At 45.9% G+C, this 26,402-nt stretch overlaps 1 protein-coding gene across 1 annotated transcript in view; it reads left to right on the top strand.

Moving 5' to 3' along the window:
- The window catches only part of DYSF (dysferlin), a 216,308-nt gene that overhangs the window by 11,815 nt on the left and 178,091 nt on the right, over positions 1-26,402 (top strand). The window contains 2 exon segments of the mRNA XM_038561780.1: positions 13,839-13,894; positions 14,824-14,915. Of these exon segments, the coding sequence (XP_038417708.1) occupies positions 13,839-13,894; positions 14,824-14,915 (148 nt within the window).

The following is a 26,402-nucleotide window of genomic DNA, read 5'->3' as shown; positions in this document are numbered from 1 at the left end:
TTCTTGAAAGACAGATTTTTGGCTTCTGATCCAAGAGGTCTAAGTGACCTGAGACTCAGCACTTAACATCCACTTGATGCAGAGCGTTTTGGAACCATACCTTGAGAGAAATTGATGTGAGAGGGGGTGAAATGTGAAATTAATGTCATTCCTTCCCCCACTCCCACCCCAGAGGCTATCCATGCTGCAGTTTGGGGCCGAGTGGATGCTTAGGGAGAGAGGCCATTAGAATCAGACTCAGAATTTACACATCTTTTAGGCTGGGGTGCTCATCAGAATCACGTGGAGAGCTTTAAAAAAGACCACTACCAACCTTCTTATCCTCTCCTCTCTTGAATCTCTGGAGGAGGGGGCCGGAGAGAGGTGTTTCTAAACATTCTCCAACATTTCAGATGTGTAGTCAGGGGTGAGAAGTCTTGAGCCCGATCCCCTCATGGCACAGAGGGGGCTGTGGCCTGCTTGCAGAGAAACCAGCCTGCACCGTGTGCTTGGCTCCCACTTACAGCCCCAGATGCATGGGCCCGGCTGGCCCCACTTCCCCTGCTCTTGTTCCCAGGGCATTCCAGGCTGCGATGTAATTTCAGGACCCGCCTCCCAAAATAGACTGTGAGCTCTGCAAGGCTGGACTCTGAGGGCACTTTCGGGTTTCCTTCAAGTGTTCAGGGTGGAGCCTATTAATGAATACTTATCATTCATTTGTTCTTGTATTAATTGAATAATTAGTTAACTAAAACTCTTATGAGTACCTGGGCTCTGGCAGATAGTTTCGGCTGATTCTCTGTGTACATGAGCGGCTTCATTTCCTGTAGCATTTAATGATCTGTACCTCTCCTCTGTCCTGCCCATTTTCTACCAGCTAATGTGATTATTTATGTCTTTCCAAATCCACTGACCAAATATTTGTTGAGCACCTACTATGTGCCAGATACCGTTCAAAGTGCTGGGGATATATCTAAGAGCAAAACTTGGAGCTCAGACATCTTATTTCCTTGAGGGTGTGATCTCCTGTGACCTGGCTTGGTGAATATCTACCCTGCTTCACCAGCTAGAAACTGGAGTCATGACTGCTCCTTCCCTTCCCTCATCCTCTCAGGGCCTCTCTTCCTCCCTCTGCCTCTTTAGTTGGCCCTCCCCCTTCCCTTCCTCCGCTCCCTTCTGTCTTTTGGTGGGGAGGGGGGGGGGCTCTAGGCTCCCACCAGGAACCTGGGGGCATCTTATAGAACCCTCTGTATGTGGAAACACTTCTGAGGGGCAGATGTGACTCTCCTGTATAGGGAAGGTGGGCTCAAGGCACTGAACTCTCTGTTTCTGGCTTTTTACATGTTAAAAGTGACTTTAGGGGCACCTGGGTGGCTCAGTCAGTTGAGCATCTGCCTTTGGCTCAGGTCATGATCTCTGGGTCCTGGGATTGGGCCCCGAGTCATGCTTCCTGCTCAACAGGGGAGCCTACTTCTCCCTTTCCATCTGCTGCTCTCTCTGCTTGTGTTCTGTCTGTCAAATAAATAAATACAATCTTAAAAAAAAATAAAAGTGACTTTAAAGCATTCAAAATAACATTCTACTTTCCGTGAACTCAATATGTACTCAATGTGGAAAAGGATCTGTTACAGAAAGGTATGATGCAAAAGTCAAGACTGGCCCCAAATCTTGGTACTTTGAATTAACTTGGTACTTAAGATATATTTCCTCAAAGATTCTTTTATCCTCTTTTTCAAAAAAGCAATTTCAGTTGTGAAATATAACACCCGAGTAAAGTCCATACAGTATAAATGTGTGCTTCACTGCACTGGCTCTCAGCTGGGGGTGATTTTGTGCCTCAGGGGACATTTGTCAACATCTGGAGACATTTTGGGTTGTTGCTTCTGGGTGAGATGGGGGTAGGGGGTGCTACTGGCATCTAGTGGGCAGGGGCCAGAGGTGCTGCTAAACACCTACAGGGTACAGGACCTCCCCACGACAGCCACAACAAAGAATCATCCAACCTCAAATGTTAATAGTGCCAAGGGCGAGACACCCAGCTTTATTTTATTTATTTTATTTTATTTTATTTTATTTTATTTTATTTTATTTTATTATTATTATTTTTAAAGATTTTATTTATTTATCCATGAGAGACACACACACACACAGAGGCAGAGACACAGGCAGAGGGAGAAGCAGGCTCCACGCAGGGAGCCTGACGTGGGACTCGATCCCGGGTCTCCAGGATCACACCCTGGGCTGAAGGCAGGTGCTAAATTGCTGAGCCACCCGGGCTGCCAAACCCCAGCTTTAATGAGTAATGAAGAGGGGGTATCCATGTATATTACCCAGGACAAGGAATAGAACCTTACTAGTCTCACTCCTCCATCAGAAGTCTCAGACTCCCTGCCTTCCTCTGTAGAGATAATCCCATCCCAGATATCTTTTTTAAAATGTTTGAATATTTACATTTTCACTCAACAATAAACCAGGAGCATCTTTCTATGTCAGGAAAGATTATTTTACACACCTTTTAAAATGTCTGCATAGTATTTTATTATATGGCTGCACCCTAATTCAATGAATCAATCCCTTATTGACTTATGTTTAAGTGATATTAAATCTTTTTTATTTATATCCAGCGCTCAAGTTATACTGTCACTGTGAGAACTATCCTGGTGATTAAATCTTTGTCCACATATTTAATTATTTCCTTTGGGTAAATACTGGAAGTAGCATTACATCTAATATACAGGTTATAGATGTATATAAGGATTTGCTGCATTTCCCAAATTGCTTTTTGGAAGATCTCTACCAGCTTTACCCTCTCACTAACTGAGTAAGAAGGTTTATTTTCCTATAATCCTGCTAACACTAAACATTACCATGTTTAACAATCTTCTTTAACCATTTCTTAGGTTCACATAGTATTTGTGACATTTCAATGTTATTACCTACTTGCATTTATTTTTTTACTTTTTCATTTGCCCAGTTTTTTGGAGGGAAGGTATCTTTTTTTCTTAATTAGCTGTAAAGTGCTCTTTACATATTAAGGATGTTAACATTTTGTCATAGATATTTCAAATATGTTCCCCAGTTCAAATTGGCCTTTTGAGTTCAAAGACTACCCTTCTCAGAGTACATTCCATCACAGCCAGTTGATCCAGCTACCACCACCCCTTCCTGGCTAGCAGTTTCCTGGAAAGGGTGGTTTCAGTTAGGATTCAGAAAGATGAATATGAGGGTGAGTTCCTGAGGGTGAGAAGAGCAGGACTCTGCAGGGAGTGGTGGGGGGAGTGACAGCTGCCCAGTTCTTGAGGTGTGCAGGCTTGAATCAGGCACGGATGGTGGGCCAATGTCAGAGTTACCAGAGTCTACCTCTCCTTTTTGTTGGAGGTTGTCTGTACTGAGAAGTACAGCTGACCTTCCTTCAGCAGGAGCCAGAGCCATCTTTTCTCCTTTCTGTTGCCATTGCCTTTTGGTTTTATGCTGATACTTCAAATTTTTGTCTGATGGATATTCTAAAGAAGTGTCAACAGAATCCCCCAAACAGAGCGAATCCTTAGTACCTGTTTGTGGAATAGTCCAGGCTGCCTGCAGGATCTTAAGGTGCCATGCAGCTTCTGACAGTAGGTGTTGTCTCCTGCCTCATGGGCAGAAACAGCCTGTCTCTCTCTCTGGGAGTCCAGAGCACCCCATACCCTCTCCTGTCTCCTCCGTCTCTAAGTGAATGGCACCGCCAGCATGCCTACATCCCTGTCAGAACCTGAGACATGTTCTGCTCTTCACCCTTCTCCCTTCCCCACCTGGGTGCTGGTCAGCGTGCCCCAGACCCACAACCTCTGTCTTCACTATCTCCACTTGGATTTTTTTTTAAGACTTTACTTATTTATTTAACACACATACACAGAGGAAAGAGGCACAAGCAGGTGAAGCAGCAGGCAGAGGAAGAGGGAGAAGCAGGCTCCCACTGAGCAGGGAGCCCGACGCAGGGCTTGATCCCAGGACCCTGGGATTATGATCTGAGCCAAAGGCAGATGCTTAACTGACCAAGCCACTCAGGCGCCCCTCATACCTGGACTTAAAAAAAATGTGACAAAATACACATAACAGAACATTTACCATCTTAATCATCTTTAAGTGTACACTTCAGTGGTATTGAGAACATTCATATTATCATGTAACCATCACCACCATCCATCCCCAGAACTCTTTCATTGTTCCCAACGGAAATCTCTACCCATTAAATAATAGCTCCCCGTGTCCCTGGTAACTAACTGCTTTCACTTAGTATAACATCCTCGAGGTTCATCCATGATGTAGCATGGTCAGAATCTCCTTCATATTCAAGGGCTGAATCCTATTCTCTTGTATGTATATCCCACATTTTTCTTGTCCATTTATCTGTCAGTGGACATTTGGGTTGCTTACACATTTTAGCTGCTGTGAGTAATGCTGCTGTGCACATGGGGGTACAAATATCTGAGACCTCCTGAACTTTTATGAGAGTTTGTGACTGTCAATGTCTTTACTCCTACCACCCTCTGGCAGGGGTCCTGGGATCTTGAGTTTCTCTTTCTCTCTGTGTAGCCTCAGGACCTTCCCCCCACCACAAGGCCTAGATCTAGCTTGGTCCCTACCATAGAGTAGCTGGACTTCTTACATGGTCACTCAGGGCTCCTAAAGCCATGAAAGCAGAAACCACAGGTCCTACTTTGAACCACAGGGCCAGCTCAGATCAGTGTGGAGGTGTACCAGCTAAGGGTGTGAATGTTAGGGATGCCTGGGTGGCTCAGTGGTTGCACATCTGCCTTCGGCTCAGGTCTTGATCGAGGGTCCTGGTATCAAGTCCTGCATCAGGATTCCTGCAGGGAGCCTGCTTCTCCCTCTGCCTATGTCTCTGCCCCTCTCTCTCTGTTTCTCGTGAATACATAAAATCTTGGAAGAAAGAAAGAAAGAAAGAAAGAAAGAAAGAAAGAAAGAAAGAAAGAAAGAAAAAGAAAGAAAGAAAGAAAGAAAGAAAGAAAGAAAGAAAGAAAGAAAGAAAGAAAGAAAGAAAGAAAGAAAGAAAGAAAATATGTGAATGTTAGGAAGCTGGCTCACTGGGGCCATCTACTATGAAGACTACTATTCCCTACATTTTCAGCTCCAAGAAGCAGGGACCACTTCCTTCTCCATTTGGCCAGGATAACAGTATGGCTGTGGTGACTGCAACTCCTTTAATTAGTCCTGTTCCCAACACAGTGCCAGGCACATAACAGGTATCGGTAAATATTTACCCATCTTTGTTGCCAATCATTCCCCTACATGGGAGTCAGTGTCCCCCATGAATTAGGAACAGCAAATGACTCTTAGTGTTGAGATGTTTCACTTTTTTTGTGCTTAAAAAATGTTTTCTTATTCTGATAAAATATATATAATGCATCCTTTACCATTTAAACATTTTTAGATATACAGCTCAGTGGCATTAAGCACATCCACACTGTTGTGCATCTATCACTGCTGTTCATTCCCAGAACTTTTTCATCATCCCAGCATGAAACTTCATGCCCATTCAACAGTACCTGCCCGTTCCTCCTCCCCTCAGTCCCCTGGAAACCTCTAGTCTACTTTCTGTCTCTGTGAATTTGATTATTCTGGGTACCTCATGTAAGTGCTAGCGTATAATGTTGTCCTTTTGTGTCTGCCTTATTTCATTTAGCGTGCTGTGAATTTTCAAGATTCTTTTATGTCATAGCATGTGTCAGGAGTTTCCTTCCTCCTTAAGGCTGAGCCACATCTCATTGTTTGTATATCCCGTACATTTTATTTATCCATCCATCTGTTGATGGACATGTGGACCTTGGTGCTTTTGAGGTGTGTTGGGAAATAAATCAGCATCCCTCAGCTTTTCTTTGAACCCTCCTTTGACTGGCATAAAAACCTGCCAAATTACAGACTGAGTGCACCCTCAGTGAAAACCCCTGCTTCCGAGTGTGTCTTCTCTATGATCCCACCAGCCCCAAAGACTTCCATCATCATTAGTGTCACTGTCTGCTTCCCATGACCTTATAATTGTGTTGTAGGGAAGAGAGGCTACTGGGGGATTGCCAACTGGCTCTGCCAGAGGTCAGAGGGTTCCCTTCCATGCTGTAACCCCTGTGGGTGTCCAAGGCCCTGGGGCTAACTAACATCTTGGGCTCCTGAAAGAAGCCTGTCCCCACAAGATGGGCCTGGAGGTATGAGTGAGGCCTGGGGCCCAGACTGCTGGATAGACAGTACCCTGGCCACTGACAAGTGAACCTCACCAGGTGGTGAGCAGAAGGTAATGATGTGGCTCCTCACATGATACTATGACTATGTCAGACTCTAGGGTGGCAGGAGATTTGGGGCTTCCCACCAGGGGAGACTGCTTAGCCAGGTGGCCCCAGGTGCCAGATGGGACAGGATTGGGCTGTCTTCTTACCTTTGCTCTGCTCCTGTCTCTGAGGCCCCTCTCCCAACCTCTTCCCATAGCCATGGTCTTTATCAGAACTGGCCCCTGGTGAGGGACCAGGACCAGATGGTGTGCTAGATCATTCTTGTCACACCCCTTGGCTCTCAACAATGAAGGGCCAAGAGGGTCATTTCTTTGTTCTTCAGTTCTTCTCTGACAGTCTTCATTTTAAGCATTATTTTCAAACATTTTGGATTGTTATTCACAAGAAACATATTTAATATCAAGACATAGTACACACATATAAATATGTATATGAAAATATAACCCAACTTTTCAACTAATAGTAATTTTGCAGTGAAAGATGTACTCTGATATTTTCTTCTCTGTTCTGTCATTAAAAAGACATATTGGTTATGTCACTCAGTTGATGTCATGGCCTATGAATGGGTCCCAGTGAGCAGTTTGAAAAACACTACCATCCATCAATAAGAGACTCTGGTCTGGGATAGAATCAGGGTGGGCAGGCCTGGGGAAACAAGTGAAGCATTTCCACGGGGACAAACTCTTCTGTCTAAGGTAAGTTCATTCTTCTTCGCTGAGTCATTCAGTCTGGAGGAACACCACCAGAGGCTATAGCATAATTCTCATGAGGCCTGCTGGCCCCTAATTCTGCAGAGCAATCCTGGGAGAGGACATGGTCCTCTGTCCCCATCCCCAGCATGACCTGTGGGCTCTCCTATATATTTAACTCTTGAGTCGGTTAAATTATACACAAAAAGCCACATCTATCAAGGCCAAAATTAATGATCAAGGACAGGACAGATTTAGACCCATGACAAGGAAGGAACTGTTTTCTTGACTGTTTCCTAATTAGCAGGATGCCTTCCCTTCCTTTGGCTTCTGTCAGTCATGTGATGTGCTGGGGTAATGTTTCACTTCTTTCCTGCACCTCTCTGAGGCTATAGCACCCTTCCATTGAAGTGTCCTCCCTGAATGTCACTCAGAGGGTCTCAGAGTTGGTCCTTCTAACCAGACCTAGTGAAATCTCACTGAAGGCCTTTTTAAAAAATCTTTTTACTTAAATTCAGTTAATTAACATGCAATGTATTATTGGTTTCAGAGGTAGAGGTCAGTGATGACTCATCAGTCTTATATAATACCCAGTGCCCATTACATCACGTGCCCTCCTTTTTTTTCTTTTCTTTTTTTTAAAGATTTATTTATTCATTTATGATAGACATAGAGAGAGAGAGAGAGAGTAGAGACACAGGAGGAGGGAGAAGCAGGCTCCATGCTGGGAGCCCGACGTGGGACTTGATCCCAGGACTCCAGGATCGCACCCTGGGCCAAAGGCAGGCACCAAACCGCTGAGCCACCTAGGGATCCCCCATCACGTGCCCTCCTTAATGTCCACTACCCAGTTACCCCATCCCTCCACCTCCCTCCCCTCCAGCAACTCTCAGTTTGTATCCTATGACTAAGGGTCTCTTATGGTCTGTCTTCCTCTCTGATTTCGTCTTGTATTATTTTTTCCTCTCTTCCCCTATAGTCCTCTGTTTTGTTGTTTCTTAAATTCTACATATGAGTGAGATCATATGATAATTGTCTTTTCCTGATTGACTTATTTCACTTAGCATAATACCTTCAAGTTCCATCCACATCATTGCATATGGCAATATTTCCTTTTTTGATGGCTGAGTAATATTCCATTGCATACATACACCACCTCTTCTTTATCCATTCATCTGTCGATTGACATCTGGGCTCTTTTCATAGTTTGGCTGTATGTCCACAATAGCTCTGGACATTGCTGCTATAAATACTGGGGTGCAGGTGCCCCTTTGAATCACTATATTTGTGTCTTTGGGGTAAATACCCAGTTCACTGAAGGCCTTTGTTTGCCTCATCTTTAGGAAAGCCAGGAAGTGGGAAATGCTTGAAAGACACTTTGCACAGGGCTTGGCACTTGGCTTGTTCAATTAATACCCTCCAAGAGCACCAGGAATGCTTCCAAGTGGTCAACTCAAGAGCAGCTGCAGATGGGATTTTCCACATTACTCTTGTAGGTCAGGGGAAGTTGATAGGGCAGAGGAAGTAGACACTTAGACTGAATCTCATATCTCTGCAAAACCCTATGAAGTAAACATTCTTCTTATTATCCATTTACGACCAAGGGAGATAAGGCCTAGAGAGTTAATAAGCCCTATCTGAGGTCACACAACAGGGGATATTATTTGAGTGACTTCAAAGCTGTGTCTGCACCCACTGCTGGAGACATACTAATGTGGCCCACAAGGATGATTTAGCCAGGCCAGGCCTGGACTAACTTTGAGAAGATAACTTGCCCCTCCCAGAACACCTCCTTCTCACTGTGACTCTTCTTATCCCCTATGTCCACTGATCTACTCCCCTACTGTTAATGCAGTGTGATCGCATTCCTTGGGAAGAGTGGTATCCCCTGGTGATGGAGTGAACCTGGGGATAAGGCATGGTGTCTGTCCTCTGAAGATCATAGTCCAGTTGGGGAGAAAGACAGAGAAACCTATAGTTCTCCTATGTTCTGATATATGGTCAGCCATCTCTGTCTGGAAGAGTCAGGTGAGGCTTATCAGAGTAAACAACTGAGCTGGGTATTGAAGAATCAGTAGGAGTTCCCTAGATGCATCTGAGTGATGCAGGAGGGTGGGGAGGGCAAGTGAAATGAACTCATATTTAATGAGTCTGCTGTGTGCCAGGAACCTCACTCATACTGTCTTGTTTAATTTTCACAAAACCCCATGGAGAGGTATTATTATGATTTTATAGATGAGGAAACAGAGGCTGAGATACTCAATGAATTTCCTGAGAGTTTTTCCAAGTGTGTTACAGGGACTCCTGGGGGAATCCCCAAGACTCTTTGAGCAGGTCAGCAAGGTTGAAACTATTTTCAGAATAACCTGAAGTTCCTATGTGTCTTTTTCACTGTCAATATTTGCACTGATAGTACAACAGTGATGGAAGGTAAAACCGCTGGTATCTTAGTCCTAGTGAAAGCCTTGGTGCAAAATTGTACTCGGCACTGAATTCTTCCCTTTCCTGTATTTGCACTTAAAAAAAGAAAGCTAGATCAGATGAGAAATGTCCTTGATAAAGCATTACAATTATTAATTTTTTAATCTTGATCTTCAAGTACATATATTTGTAATATTTGGAGTGTTGAGACATAAGTATGCATAGAGCACTCCACACTGAAAAATGATGACTGTTGCAAGAAGAAGCACATGTATGGCTGCTTGAGTTGCAAGCTGAACTAGCCAGTTTGTTTATTTCATGGAATATTGTTTTTACTTGAAAGAATGACTGACAAATTGTGACTGTTCAGATTTGGGCATTTGACTGACATTTTCTTGAAAGTGAAAGCATGAGCTTTTCACCTCAAGCAGACATTTATTATTTGTTGCCAATCACAAAATTTGAGCTTTATTTTCTTTTGTTTAAAGATTTTATTTATTTATTCATGAGAGACACAGAGAGAGAGAGGCAGAGACACAGGCAGAGAGAGAAGCAGGCTCCTTGCAGGGAGCCCGATGTGGGACTCGATCCCGGGACTCCAGGATCACACCCTGTGCTTAAGGCAGGTGCCAAACTGCTGAGCCACCCCGGGATCTCAAATTTGAACTTTCAAACCAGAATGGGAACATAGAAAGTTGTATCCTTCAGCTTCCTCATATTTAATGACTTTACTGATGAGATTGATGGTAATATTAATGAATATGATTTTTTTTTGCATTACACAATCAAATGTGTCAATCTTTGGAAGGTCCACATAACACGATGAGCAGAAACTCTCACAGTAATCAAGGCAAGATATTGCAGAATCATGCAAGATTAAGATATTCATTCAAAGTGCAAGACAGAACCATGGGCTTCAGTGTAACAGAGTACAAAATGTTCATTGACCTGTTTTCAGGGATACTATTTGTTGAGTTTTTGGTGTAATATCAAAGAAGGATATCCACAGTTATCTGAAGATTTATTAAAATACACCTCTTTTTCCAAATATATGTCTCTCTCTTTTAAAAAATATTTTATTTAGGGATCCCTGGGTGGTGCAGTGGTTTGGCGCCTGCCTTTGGCCCAAGGCACGATCCTGGAGACCCAGGATCGAATCCCACGTCGGGCTCCTGGTGCATGGAGCCTGCTTCTCCCTCTGCCTATATCTCTGCTTCTCTCTCTCTCTCTCTGTGTGACTATCATAAATAAATAAAAAAAATTAAAAAAAATATTTTATTTATTCATGAGACACACAGAGAGAGGGAGAGGCAGACACAGGCAGAGGGAGAAGCAGGCTCCATGCAGGGACCCTGATTTGGGACTCGATCCATGGACTCCAGGATCATGCTCTGGGCCTGAAGGCAGGTGCTAAACTGCTGAGCCCCCCAGGCATCCCCTCCAACTATATATCTCATTGGATTTTTCTTCCTAGATGTCAACCAAAACAAGACATCTCAACAGACTGAATGTAGAAGTAGATATGATAATCCAGCCAGGCATTAAAGAGATTTACAAAATATAAACAGTGGCACTTTTTTTTTTCCTTTGTTTTGGAAGTTATAGTTACTTTTCAGAAAAACATGTCACTTATGTTAACATGGATTGGATTTATTACTGTTAATTTAAGATTAGTTACTAAATAAATATTTTTAACTTAAAAAATTATTTTAAATAGGCTCCACACCCAGTGTGGGGCTTGAACTCATGACCCTGAGATCAAGCCTTAGGCTCTACCCACTGAGGCAGCCGGGGACCCCTAAATAAATATTTTTAAATGCCTCAGTTGTTATTTCTTTTTAAAGAAATTATTTCTTTTTAAATTTAAATTCAACTTGCCAACATATAGTATAACACCTAGTGCTCATCACATCAGGTGCCCTCCTTAATGCCCGTCACTCAGTTGCCCCATCACCCTACCCACCTCCCTTCTGCAAACCTTTGTTTGTTTCCCAGAGTAAGGAGTCTCTCATGGAAAGTCTCCCTCTCTAATTTTTCCCACTCAGTTCCCCTCCTTTCCCTTATAATCCCGTTCACTATTTCTTCTATTCCCCGTATGAGTGAAACCATATGATGTTTGTCCTTCTCTGATTGACTTACTTCACTCAGCATAATACCCTCCAGCTCCATCCATATCGAAGCAAATGGTGGGTATTTGTCGTTTCTAATGGCTGAGGAATATTCCATTGTATATATAGGCCACATCTTTTTTTTTTTTATAGGCCACATCTTTATCCATTCATCTTTTGATGGACACCGAGGCTCCTTCCACAGTTTGGCTACTGTGGACATTGCTGCTAGAAACATCGGGGTGCCGATGTCCTGGTGTTTCAATACATTAGTATCTTTGGGGTAAATACCCAGTAGTGGAATTGCTGGGTAGTGTAGGATAGCTTTATTTTCAACTTCTTAAGGAACCTCCATACTGTTTTCCTGAGTGGCTGTACCAGTTTGCATTCCGATCAAGAGTGCAAGAGGGTTCTCCTTTCTCTGCATCCTCGCCATCAGTTGTTATTTCTTAATACCACAAAGGTCAATAGATACAAGCCATTCAAATAAAAGCTCTTTAGGATCCTTAGTAAATTTTAAGAGTTATCTCTTGTGATCAAAGAGTTTGAGAACCTCTGATCTGAGGTTTCATGGGAAATAAGTGTTCTGTGTCATTTTGAAGCCCACATTCTTTTATTTTTTTTAAAGATTTTATTTATTTATTTATTCATGAGACACACACACACACACACAGAGAGAGAGAGAGAGAGAGAGAGAAAGGCAGAGACACAGGCAGAGGGAGAAGGAGGCTCCATGCAGGAAGCCCAATGCAGGACCCGATCCCAGGACTCCAGGATCACGCCCTGAGCTGAAGGCAGGCACTAAACAACTGAGCCACCCAGGCATCCCATGAAGCCCACATTCTTTTCCTACATTTGTGATTTGCAGCAGGCCATGAGAGGGGATTGGGAGTCCACTCTGCCCCACTTGGGAGAGTTTTATCCAAATCTCCCAAGGGACTCCCTGGAGGCTCAGCAACCATTTTCAACGTAATTGCCTTGGAGTCTACCAAATCCTGCTCGGCCTCTCTCCCTCAGATATCTCTTTCTCCACAATTTTCCTTTGCTTTTTCTTTCTCTATTGTTTCTCTCCTCCAAATCTTCCCCCAAACCCTGCTTGCATCCTTGACGCCACTCTGATTTTCTTTTCTTCCTGCTCTGAAACTGGCCAGAGGGAGCTGAGCCTGCAGGTTATTGGCAATGCTTAGCTTTAGAGGAGGACTTGAGGGGTCCCAGGAGATGTTTCCAGAGACTTTCGGGGCTTTCATGGTCCAGACTCTGTAAAAGTAGAGCAGTCTCAAGCTTCTCACTATAAAGTCTTGCACAGGCAGGGTGGAACCAGGTGATTGAATGTAAGTTCTGTATCTGACCACTTTTAATCATCCATTGAACACTGAATCATTTCTGTTCTGATGCTTACTGGAAGGGTTGGACGTGTTTGTCCTTTTCTGTGCCTCACATCCACTCCTCCATGCCTAAGGCTCCAAAGGAGGTGCTTCGACTTGCTGTCGTCTGGGGCACTGTGGGTCCCACCTCAGCCCTAACATTGTCTGTTCTTCCTGTCATCTACCCCGAACCATTCTGCATTCCATTGGCCCAGCCATTGCGAGCCTTGGGACAGCCTGCTTCAGACATACCCCTTCAAGGCAAGGGTGGGGGGGCTGTTTTTTTTATTGAGGTAAAATTCACATAACCTAAAATTAATCATTTTAACCATTTAAAAGCACACGATCTCAATGGTTTTGAGTATATTCACAAGGCTGTGCAATCACCCTCGTTCTAATTCCAGAATATCTCATTACCTCTGAAAGAAACCATTAAGCATTTGCTCCTCATTCCCATCTCCCCTCAGCCACTGGAAACCACTAACCTATTTCCTGTCTCTGCATTTGCCTATTCTGGCTGTTTCACATAAACAGAATCGTACAATATGTGTAGGTAGATGCTTTTAAAATGAAAAATATTTTCCATGCAGATCATTCATTCTCAGCAAATTTACAGTTAAAACCTTTATTTAGAAAGTCATAACTTCCCAACAATAGAATTTGTTATTATCATGTTATATAATAACATATTATCATAACAGTAACAAAGTCATTGAGAAGAGGCAGACTGGGTATTTTCCTTTAAAAACATCCTGGGTCCTGGGGTTGGGACTGCTGTGTATCAGTCCAGAGCTGAGAGAGCGAAGGCGCGTGACTGGCATTGGCCACTCCTTGCAGCCTGCTGGGGTTCTCAGGAATCCCTTGGTTGGGTGAGGTTTCCTCGGAGGGAGGGGGCGGGCAAGCAGCAGCAGCGCGGCTCTCAGGAGCTGCCCCAGATTGGGTGGGAGGTGCAGGGCTGTCATTCATCTCTCCACTCTCCCTTCGTGTCTCTCCTAGGAGTGAAGAAGAGAACCAAAGTCATCAAGAACAGCGTGAACCCCGTGTGGAATGAGGTATGCAAGATTTCCATTCTCCCTCCTTTTCATCTGCTGTCACTGTCTCTGCAGTGACAAGTCAGGAGCTTGAGACTGAGGTGGCTTTCTCAGAGGTATGTCAAGGAGGGGAGGGGCGGCTGGTCCCACGTGTCAACTAAATCTGCCTGGTGCTAGGAACCCGGGAGGACAGTCGGTGGCCTGGCCTGCCAGGTAAATAGAAGCATCTCCTCTGATGTGGGTGTGGCATGGGGAGGAGTGAGATGTCTTTGGTTTCTATTCCTTCCAGCTCTTGTCAGCCAGGTACAACTAGCAGCTGGGTCATTTAGGGGCTCTCTGGCCTGCCTTGGCTCCCTTATCCAGGCGGTTCTTCCTGCCCAAAGCCCACCTCCTCCCCTCAGTCCTCCCTGATTAACCAGGTGCTCAACTAGCTCCTTGCATATGACCCCCTGGTGGTCCTTTGGATGCCTTGTGGACAGGGCTGGGATTCACAGGGGTACCTTTGCTCTGAGGAGAGATTCAGGGCCTCTGGATAGACATACCTAGTGTGGCACTAATCCATACTGCATGCCACAGGCCTGGCTTCCGCATGAGCACATTGATCTTGGTCCCCGAGGACCCTGTAGAGTCAGCAGGCACACACACCACCGCCTCTACCTCTGCACTGTGCTCCTGGCCTGGCTTCCTGGTCATTGGTGGAATTGAGTTTGGGGAAGGAGGCCATAGGAGCCTGGTTTCCTTCTCTTTTCTGCTCCCTTCAGCTTTTGCTGTCTCTTCTGAAGCTCTGGAATTCTCATTTATTCATGTATTCATTCATTTGCTCATTCATTCATCCACCCACTGGCATTGTTCATGGATGGCTGTTCAGTGCCCTGGATGGACCAGAGTGAACCAGACACAGTTTCTTCTCCTAAGGGGCCACCCGTTGTTTTTTTCTCTTTTTCTTCCAGGGCTTTGAGTGGGACCTCAAGGGCATCCCCTTGGACCAGAGCTCCGAGCTTCATGTGGTGGTCAAAGACCATGAGACAATGGGGAGGAACAGGTGAGGTGGGCAAGGGGCACTCTGTGGCCTGAAGGCACAGGGGGGTTTGTGGTGGACATAGGCTCCAGAACCTGGGCCCTGGAGCGCTGGTGTTTCAACTCAGCATGTATTGAAGATGTGTCTCTTGTGGGCCTAGTGGTAGATGCCCGGGAGGGGGCGTGCCTGTAGCCTCAAGAACTCAGTATGGCTAAATCTGAGAGCTGTCTAGGCTGCAGGGAAGGGAGATGGGCTGGAATCAGATGTGCACGTGTTTGCACGACAGCCTGCGTCCTAGGGAGCAGGGAGGAGAAGGATCCTCATGTCCAGCTGCAGCCCAGGGGAGCCTGGGTGCAGCCACCTCTCCCCACCCGGTCAGGCTGCTGAGGGCAGCAGTGCACTCCAGCGGCGGCCTGGCATAACAAAACTGCAGCTAGCAGGGAGCTCTTGAGGAAGCCTTCATGGAAGAGGAAGGACTGGAGGTGAGAGTTGGGGTTTAGAAGTCGGAAGGTATTAAAGGTTTGCAGTGGCTGTATACTTCCCTCTGGCAGACTTTTCTCTTGTTTCATATATGGACTGTGGAGGGTTCCAGGCAGGGGCAGTAGAGGAGCAAAGCTTGGGGGTGGTGGTGGCGGAGAAAGGAGGCTCTTTACAGGTTGGCAGTGGGTCCTGTCTCCTGTCATTGAACTGGGGGCCTTGCATGTGCCCGGGGTAGTGTGGGGTGGGGGGGCAGGACCAGCCAAGCTTGCAGCTTGATGGTGCTGCTCACTGTGGGGTCAGGTCATCTGGGAAAACAGCCTGTGAGGCCCCGGGGCCTTGTGGCCTTGAACGTGAGGGCAGGGTTCAGCATCCCTGCTGGGCATGGCCGGGTAGGGCTGTGTTAGGTGCCAGCAGGGAGGGGGGATTCCTGCTCTTGGTGCCATGTACTGAGGCATGGGCTTGCTGTTTTGTGATCTACTCATAGGGGTGCCTTTGTCTGGGAATTGGGTCAGCCAGTATCTGAGGCCCAGAAGGCCTGGCTGTGTTACCCTGGGGTGGGAGAGAAGAGTGAGGGAGGAAGGGAAGAGTCAGAGGCCTAGGGGAGGCTAACGAGGGTCTCAGGCTGCAAAGCACCTGGAAAGTTTGGAATCTTCAAAAGCTTAGAAGAAAAGTCCAACTGCCAGGGTCTCTCTGTGACTGTCCTGGTCATGGGTGCAGGGCATGGTATGTGTGAGGAGAGTGGGGGTACTTTTACCAGGGACCTCCTCACAGGAGGCAGGGACTGGGATCCATTCACACTAATCGATCCCAACACAGACATTTTCTGGAAAAAAAAAGGCAGCCTCTAATAAGCATGGACGGTGGATCTGCAGGTGAAAGAGGGAGGGACGCTGGGTGCCAGACAGTCTTGGAAGGCTTTCTGGAGGAGGGCCACACAGACTGACTCCAGTGTTTTGGAGGATGAGGAAGGGAGGGCATTCCAGCATTCGGGTGTGGTGGGCCAAGGCCCACAGGCCAAGGCCTCACAGTTGTGGCTCGGTCACACGACACATGCAGCCCAGTGAGAAGGGAGCCGTGGGGCCAGATAGGGAGGGCTTCTCTGATATCAGCCAGGGGATAATAATAGCAAAACCACAACAGCTGATGTTGCCTAGTGTCTGGCCCTTTGCTGAGTCTTTATAATGTAAGATCTTTTTAAATCAGCTGGGTACTGCTGTTACGGTTGTCATCGTTATGGAAGGACACTGTGGCTCTGAGAGATGGGTTTTTTTCCTCAGAGGCTGGTGATGGCAGAGCTATTCTGGAAGGCAGGTCTGCAGCATGCTCATAATCACTGAGTCCCTGTGCCTCTCAGAGGCTCCTGGAAGGCCCAGGCGGGTGCTGGACCCTCTGGAGGGTTCCATTCCCTCATGATGCTGGACTTGAAAGGGTGTAGTGAGGCAAGATAGTCTGGGGGCTGCAAGGTACATGGGTTTCATTTTCATGATCATATTCAGCATTTTACAGGCCCTGTGGGGAGATGTTTAAAATCATGGAGACCTGAGCAGGGGGCTGTGAAGATATTTTTGATTAATTCAAGGGCCAGGCTGGTCCTCAGGGTGACACCAGACCAGTGCCACACTGGGGGCTAGGCTGCACTGTACCTTGGGGCCTTCTCATTGGCTCCTTGTGGGTGTCCTGTAGTTCCTGGGGGGAAGCCAGCTCCCTGAACACCAGTTCACTGCAGGGCCAGTGCTGGAAATCAGTTCCTCAACATCAATTTGCAGAACTGCTAATTCTCAAAACTTTCCAACATACTAGAAACTTCTTTCTTGTAACCACTTGCATGTAGGTTTTGAATTTTCCAAACATTTCTTAATTTTGCACTCCTAGCAATTAAAAACTAAATTTGAATTAAACTAAATTTAAACTTATATTCATAAATACCTGAAGAATTTCAGAGGTTGCCCAAACCACAGTGTCCTGGGTGGAAATAATGGAGTTCTGGCTTCATTATGGAACCCCTTGCGGTAGGCAGCCTCCAGAGTAGTTTGCTTGACTGTGAGGGGCCCGAGGGAGAAGCTGCTGGAGCAGTGGCAGGGGGGCAGGAAACCAGTAAGGCCATGCTGTGTGCCCCCGAGGCCAGACCTCATGGACTTTCATTTTACACGTGATTGTGAGAAAAGAATCTGAGATAAAAAGTATTAACAATTCTAAAGCAGTAAAAGTAAGAAATAGACCAGGAAGTGACAAGAGCAACCATGGGGCATTTTACATTTTGAAAGAAAGAAGGGAAAATATTCAGTGGTTTCACTTTAACAAAAAAATTAAATAGAAAACCTACTGTCTAAGGGCACCTGGGGGTGCAGTTAGTTGAGTGTGCGACTCTTGGTTTTGGCTCAGGTCGTGATCTCAGGGTCATGAGATGGAGCCCCTCATCAAGCCCTGCGCTCAGTGTGGGATCTCCTTAAGACTCTCTCCCTCTCCCTCTGCCCCTTCCCCACAAAAAATAAATAAATAAATCTAAGGGGGGAAAAAAAAAAAGAACATCTACACTCTGCTTTCACATTGTCACTGTCCGGTCAGGAAGCAAAGAAGGAAATGACAGGCGTGACAGTGACTGTTGTCATCTGACCCCAGGATTTCAGAAGGACCTATGGGGTCATCACACAGCCTCCCCCGTCATTTCTGAGTGTCCCCAGCCTGTGTGCTGTGAGCTCATAAATGGTCCTCCTTGGGGGATCCCTGGGTGGCGCAGCGGTTTGGTGCCTGCCTTTGGCCCAGGGCGCGATCCTGGAGACCCGGGATCGAGTCCCACGTCGGGCTCCCGGTGCATGGAGCCTGCTTCTCCCTCTGCCTGTGTCTCTGCGCCTCTCTCTCTCTCTCTCTGTGACTATCATAAATAAATAAAAATTAAAAAAAAAAGGTCCTCCTTGGGCTTCTCCAAATGAGGTGAATCTGAGCCTCCGCTACCATTAATTCTTGGTCTCCCTCTGTCTTGCCTCCTCTACCTCTGCCTAACTTCCCTGCTCTGCCTCCGTCTGTTTCTAGGTGTCCCCCAGACCTCCCTCATTCTTCATAGCCTCTCCCTCAGCACCAGTGTCTCACAAGTACCTCACTTTGCCTGTCCTCTCTGCTCCCTCTATTCTTTCTCCCTTCTGGGTCTCCTTCACCTCTACCCTCTTCTCTGTCCCCAGGGTGCCTGTGGCATTTCACACTGCTGTGTTTCCCCTGATGACTGTTGGCAGTTTGATGTGGCCTCCTTATACCAGACTTGTCTGTTGGCCTGGGGTGGGAGCTTGGGGAGCCCTCCATGCCATAAGAGGGGAACATGGGCTGAGAACTGCCTCCTGGCTGTTCAGCACCCACGCACACTGAGCACTGAGAGAGCCCAGAGCCAACAGTGGCGTTGGGCCAGGTTTGTGTTGATAAAAAAAACCAGGTTTGAAATGCACAGAAAAGGAAATTCCACTTCTATGGATAGGAGACACTCCTGAAAGCCCAGCAGAGGTCCTGGACTCCTGTCTCAGAACAATTTCCTGTTTACTCTGGGCTTCTCATAGGGATGTGGTAAGGGTGGTGATGCTGATCCCTGACCAGCTGTTTTGACCACTGGGATGTTCATTTGAGAGGTTCCTAATCCAGGCAACACAACTGCATCACCTGCAGCTTTTACATATACCAGTGCCTGGTGGGCATCATTACCAACTCCCAGGTATTAGGTATTTCTGCTGTGCAGCCCAGGGGTGAGAGCCACTCATCTCAGTCCAGACCCATGCTACATGATAGAACTTTCTGAGATGATGGAAATGTTCTGTATTGGCTAGTTTAACTGAGGAACTGAATCTTAAAATTTATTTCATTTTAATCAATTTAAATTTAAATAGCTAATGTACATAGTGGCTGCTGTGTTGGACAGCAGAGCTCTTTACAGCAGTGTTCCAACTCGGACTGCATATTAGAATGATGTGGGAGCTTTTTATTTTTTCCAAAGATTTTATTTATTTATTTGAGAGAGAGAGTGAGCACAAATGGGGGGAGGGGCAGAGGGAAAGGGATAAGTAGATTCCCCACTGAGTGAGGAGTCCGATGTGGGGCTCGATCCTGGGACTCTGAGATCATGACCCGAGCTGAAGTCAGGTGCTTAATAAAAAGATTTATTTATTTTAGAGACACACAGAGAGAGTGTGAGCAGACAAGAAGCAGAGGGAAAGGGAGAGATTCCTCAAGCTAGCTCCTTACTGAGCGCTGAGTGTGTTTGATCCCAGGACCGAGGTCATGACCTGAACTGAAACCTAGAGCTGGCCACTTAACTCACTGAGCCACCCAGGCCCCCTGATGTGGGAGCTTTTTTTTTTTTAATTTTTATTTATTTATGATAGTCACACAGAGAGAGAGAGAGAGAGGCAGAGACATAGGCAGAGGGAGAAGCAGGCTCCATGCACCGGGAGCCCGACATGGGATTCGATCCCAGGTCTCCAGGATTGCGCCCTGGGCCAAAGGCAGGCGCCAAACCGCTGCGCCACCCAGGGATCCCGATGTGGGAGCTTTATTTTTTTTTAAATTAATTAATTTTATTTTATTTATTTATGATAGGCACACAGTGAGAGAGAGAGAGAGGCAGAGACACAGGCAGAGGGAGAAGCAGGCTCCATGCACCGGGAGCCCGACGTGGGATTCGATCCCGGGTCTCCAGGATCGCGCCCTGGGCCAAAGGCAGGCGCTAAACTGCTGCGCCACCCAGGGATCCCCTGATGTGGGAGCTTTAAAAGAGATTAGTGTTTGGGTTCCACAGCAAACTGATTAAACCAGAAACTCTGGAGTGGGGTGCAGGCATCAGTGCTTCTACAGCTGTCCAGGGGAGGACAGTATGCACCCAAGGAGGAGCACCCACTGTTTTAGGGCAATGCTGGCCCTTTTGTAAAGAAGTGCTCTCCGTTTGTTCATGAATTAGCTAGGAAATAAATATAAACTGTCACTTTTATTTATTTATTTATTTATTTTTTAAACTGTCACTTTTATAATAGCGTATGTGTGTAATTACGGGCAGAAACGATCACCACAAAATTAAAAACCACACACGATAGAATCATGAAGGGAATGAAAGAGGTTACAATCTTGTTGGTAACTGTAAACACTGACCTGGGGAAAATTGGACTTAATAGAAATAATTTCATAAGAGAAAACTCAAAATAGAAAGGAGCTATATTTGGGGCACCTGGATGGCTTAGTCAGTTAAGCATCTGCCTTTGCCTCAGGTCATGATCTTGGGGTCCTGAGATCGAGCCACATGCGTCAGGCTCCCTGCTCAGTGGGGAGTCTGCTTACCCCTCTCCCTCTGCCCCAACCCCTGTTCGCGCTTCCTGTCACTCTCTTTCTCTAAAATAAATAAATAAATAAAATCTTTAAGAAAAAAAGGGGGGGCTATATTTACTAAGCTTGATATGAACCAAAAAATTGAAAAAAAAAAAATCTTTGAGCCAAATCTGTGCAGAGAAATTTAAACAAGAAATAGTTGTTACCAGTGACACTAATTTCAGTCAAATAAAATGAAGACTGGAGAAAAAGGAACTAGTTAATTGCACTGTATAGAAAATATGTCAACAAATGAAATGTAGTTAGTTTAATTTATCCCGGAGAATGGTTTTTCAGTGGAAATTAATTAATGCAGGTGTATTTTTTATTTAAATATTTCGTAAATGTACACATGAAGCAAAAATCTCCATAGGGTCAAAACATCTACCTGTCAAAAAAACACCAGGATCAAGACGTTCGTCACTGGGTCCGGGCCTAGCCAGGCCTGGTGTAGGGTGGCCAGATTCAACAAAGTGACATTCAGGATACCCAGTTAAGTTTGTCCCAAGTATTACATAGGACATACTTATTATAAAAAATTATTCATTGTTTATCTGAAAAGTAAGCCTAATGGGAATTCTGCATTTGATCCAGAGCCCATTCTCAGGGTGGCTGTGCACCCTGTCTCCCTTTAAACAAGCAGTGTAGGAGGGCCCTTAACTTTACACCGGGAATTGGGCAGGAGGCGCTGACGGCCTTAGAAAAGCCTGTTCACAGGGACACCTGGATGGGTCAGGCCTTTGACTTGGGGCATGATCCTGGGGTCCTGGGATCGAGTCCTGCATTGGGCTCCCCTGCTCAGGGGAGAGTCTGCTTCTCCTTCTGCCTATGTCTCTGCCTCTCTCTCTGTGTCTCTCGTGAATAAATAAATAAAATTTTAAAAAAAGAAAAAAAAAAGGAAAGTTCTTGTTTGTAGTAGCTATTTCTTTGGAGTACTTGGAACCTCTTGGTGACCTGGTGACTCCGCGAAGTGGGGCATTCGGGGGGTCTCTCACCTCCACACAGAGCTTGATTGCCCTCACTTTTCTGTGATCTGGGTCATCAGTCATGGTACTTGCAACTGGCCAGGGGCTCAGGAGGCAGGTTGGGAACCTCTCTGAATGCCTGCTCCTTCTCCCCTTACAATTTTTTTTTTAAGTTTTATTTGTTTTAAAGAGAGAAACAGCGTGGCACACGGAAGGAGGGGCAGAGGGAGAGGGAGAGAGAGAATCTCAAGGATATGCTGTGCTCAGCATGAAGCCAGACTCGGGTCTCAATCCCACGACCCTGAGGTCATGACCTGAGCGGAACACTCAACCCACTGAGCCACCCAGATGCCTCCTCCTCCTTCCTCTTGCAGCTGCTTTTCTCCCCACCATCACACAGGGTTTGACGATCTGGTCCAGTGGAATGAGTGTGGACCTTGGGGAGCGCTGGGCCCTAGTCTCAGCCAAGCTCCCTGAGCCTCTGTTTCTTCCTCCTTAGGGGGCGTTAAGTCAAATGCACAAGCACGTCTAAGGGAACTGCCATGGAGAGGCCACTCCATAAACGGCAGTTACTTTTGGCGCATCCTTTCTCTTATCTCTCCTGTGTTGCTCTCCGGCTGTGCTACTTTCTTTGGTTCTCACTGACTCAGCTTTTTCCCATCAAAGCCTGCTCTCAGCCAGTGATGGTTTGAAAAAGGACTAATTCATACTGAAGTGTTGGTGGCAGCCTATGGCTAATGTTTTGCTGTTCTTAGGAGCCTGGGGGACGGTGCTGAGTGTGCCAGACTCTGTTTAGGCCAACAAAGGAAGGTTAATGATGAGCGGCAGGCACCATGAGAAACCTCTCATGGAGATATTTTGGGAATGGCCAGCTTGCTGACTTCGGTGACTATGGTGTGTAGGGCTCCTCTGAGCCTGGACTAGGCCTTGGTGCCCTCAGGGTGGAGGTGGGGGTGTCTTAGTTCCTCCTGGGACAACAGGCTTAATATATATTAGGGAACGTGGGGGTTTCTAGGAAGGAGCTGACCAAGAGCCTGACGGAAGAATGTACAGGCCATGGCAGAGACACCTGGGGGCGGGGCCTGGCTGGCTGCTGCCTGTGGGCCATGAGGGGAGTGTGTTGCTGGGGTCCAGGGGTTCCATCCTGACGGGAGAAGGTGGACAGCCCCAGCTGTCCAGAGCCATGCAGGGCAGGGGTGGTAGCACGAGAATGAGGGTCAAAGGCTTCTCTCAGGGACTCCCTCTCAGTAGTGAGCCTCATCTTGACACTGCAACTTGCATTTCTCTGAACCCATTTCTCCATCAGGATAATGGCAATAACAGTACCTATGTTGCATGGTTGTCACGAAACTTATGTGAGATAATGTGTGGGTGTTAGATGCCTACTTGGCACTTGGCACCTTGAAGGTGTTTAGTACATGGGGACTGTTGGATCCATATGGATGCACCTATGCAGACCACACCAACTATGAACATACCACCCACACGCCCCATGTGGACACATGACCGTACTAGAGTGTGCACACTAAAGAGGGGCACCTGGATGGCTCAGTGGTTGAGCGTCTGCCTTCGGCTCAAGTCACGAATCCTGGGTTCTGGGATCGAGTCCCGCATCAGGCTCCTTGCTTCTCGGGGAGCCTGTTTCTCCCTCTCCCTCTGCTGTTCCCCCTACTTGTGGTCTCTGGCTCTTTCTGCATCAAGTAAATAAATAAAAATCTTAAAAAAAAAAACTAAAGAAAACCCCCACAAGAATATACAAATTAGAAGTCTTTTGTAATAAGCAAAAGTAACCTCATTCTTAAAAAGTTATAAAGGGAGAAGTGCACTTTTCCCCACCTTTCCCCATCTGCTGCTTCCCTTCCCTCTTGTGTGTCCATTGCTGACAATATGGTGCATATCTTTCTTGGTTTTTCCTAAGGCCTGTGCAAGCATCTGTTTACATATGTGTGCATGTGTGTACTTAAAAATGGAATCATGTTGTATATACTAGTCATTTGCCATCATGGACCCTTTCCCAGGTCAGTCTGTATTGATCAACCCCATTTTTAAAATTTATTTATTAAATATTTTATTATTTATTTGAGAGAGGGAGAGACAACATGAACAGGCAGAGGGAGAGGGAGAAGCAGACTCCCCTCTGAGCTGGGAGCCCAACGCGGGACTCGATCCCAGGACTCTGAGATCATTACTTGAGCTAAAGGCAGATGCTTAACCAACTGAGTCACTCAGGCACCCTAATCAACCCCATTTTATTATTATTATTTTTTAAAGATTTTGTTTATTTATTTGACAGAGAGAGAGAGAGAATGAGCACAAGCAGGGAGAGTAGCAGGCAGAGGGAGAGGGAGAGGGAGAAGCAGACTCCCCGATGTAAGGCTTGATCCCAGGAACCCCGGATCATGACTCAAACTGAAGGCAGATGCTTAACCGACTGAGCCCCCAGGCACCCCCCAGTCAACCCCATTTTTAAGGGTTGTGTGGCACTTCACTAGGTGTGTGATCCATAATTTATCCCACCATGCCCTTATTGACTGGGATTCGATTTCTTTCTAATTTCTTCTCTGCCCCTTCCATGAATATCTTTATCCAAATGTTTTCATGTCCTTATACTATTTTTTTCTTTAAAATAGATCCATAGACGTGTGATTATTAGGTCGAAGGATATGAGCAAATAACATTTTCATAGATTCTGCCAAATTGCTTTTCAAAAATGTGTCCTAATTTATGTCCACCAACAATGTAAAAAGGTGCCCGTCAATTTTTTATTTTTGCTTAGTGCCATGGCAGGGGTGGGGTGGTGTGTGAGAAAAGTATCTTTTTAAAAAAATTTTATTGATTTATTCATGAGAGACACAGAAGAGAGAGAGAGAGAGAGAGAGAGGCAGAGACACAGGCAGAGGGAGAAGCAGGCTCCATGCAGAGAGCCCGATGTGGGACTCGATCCCTGATCTCCAGGATCACGCCCTGGGCTGAAGGCAGTGCTAAACCGCTGAGCCACCCTGGCTGCCTGAAAAGTATCTTATAAACCATGTTTTCTCTCTCTCTCTCTCTCTTTTTAAATTTTACTTTTAAGTAATCTCTACATCCAACGTGGGGCTCAAAGTTATGATCCTGAGGTCAAGAGTGCATGCCCGAATGACTGGGCCAGCCAGGTGCCCCCAAACTGTATTTTCTTGACTACTTGTGAAGTTGGGCATCTTTTCATGCATTTTATTGTCCATTTGTATTTCTTCTTCTGTCAATTACCTATCCTTATATTTTGAGTTGCTTGTTTTTTTTCTTACTGATTCAGAGCAGTTTGTACGTTTGGGATCCTATCAGGAATATTAGCTCTCTGTGTGTTTTATGTGTGGAGGAGATTTTCTTCCTGCCTGAATGACAAATGCCATTCCCACATAAGAATAGACCCTCAGCCAGATGTGTGCGTGTACTCTTAGACATTTAAAAGGGCAGAGTGGGGGACGCCTGGGTGGCTCAGTGGTTGAGTGTCTGCTTTTGGCTCAGGGTGTGAGCTTCTCCCTCTGCCTGTGACTTTGCCTCTGTCTCTGTGTCTCTCATGAATAAATAAATAAAATCTTAAAAAAATAATAAAAGGGTAGAGTGGTGATTTGCTGTTGCTAGAAGTTGGGAAAAGTAGGCCTAAGTTTAACCTCTGGGTTTCAGTAGGCTCGCTTCCAGGTCCCCCTTTCTGGAATACTTGGGAGGCAGGAATATTCACAGTTCACCATCTCATTGTTCTCAGCATGCTCGGAAGTGTTGAGTGTGCCCTGATTTTCCAAGGATTTTTGTGACTATATTTTGTGCTGAATTTTATCCAGGACGCCCCTGGGGTTCAGAATAGTTTTTCTTTTGTCTTTCTCTGGATTGAAGTGGAAAACTATTTAGTTATCCTGGGGCAGCCCCTGGGGAATCAGATATTGGCAGGAAGACTGCCAGAGGCCAGGTGGGCTCAGGGGGCCGGAATGTCCGGCTGTCCCTCATTTCCTGCCCCTCACTGCCAGGCACACACAGCTGAGGGCTGGAGAGGCCACAGCTCATGACTGTCTCTTCACAGGGACCTGAAATCTCCCCCGAGTGCGTCTGCACAAGCGTCTGTGCGTCCTGCCAGGACAATGGCTCTCTGACTCCTGTCATGCCTGATTCATGGACTCCAGTTGAGGGGAAGGTGCCTCTGAGTCAGTGATGAATGGGTTTGAGTTGTAAAATAGGTATTTGTAGTTGACACGTCCTTTTCTTAGTTTAAAAGATAAAGAATGAGAAACTGATACATGAAATCCTTCTGGAGCTTTTTTAAGAAATATTTTCGAACTTATAGAAAGTGGCAAAAATAGAACAAAGAACATCCATATACTCTTTCCTCAGAATCATTAATGAACATGCTACCCCATTTGCTTTATATTATTCTCTCTCTTCTCCCTCCTTCCCATTTTCTTTCTTCCTTTTTTCCTCTCTCTCCCATTTGAGGCTAAGTTATAATCACCATAGCCCTTTATCTCTAAATACTTCAGTGTATATTTCCTAAGAATAAGGATATTTTTGGGACACCTGGGTGGCTCAGTGGTTGAATGTCTACCTTTGGCTGGTTCAGGGCATGATCCCGGGGTCCTGGGATCGAGTCCTGCATCGGGTTCACTGCAGGGAGCCTGCTTCTGTCTCTGTGTTTCTGCCTCTCTCTGTGTCTCTCATGAATAAATAAATAAAATCTTTAAAAAAAATAGGGATATTCTTTTAT

Source organism: Canis lupus, chromosome 17 (assembly GCF_011100685.1).
Source record: "Canis lupus familiaris isolate Mischka breed German Shepherd chromosome 17, alternate assembly UU_Cfam_GSD_1.0, whole genome shotgun sequence".
NCBI classification, from domain to species: domain Eukaryota; kingdom Metazoa; phylum Chordata; class Mammalia; order Carnivora; family Canidae; genus Canis; species Canis lupus.
This window is presented reverse-complemented; position numbering and strand designations above follow the sequence as displayed.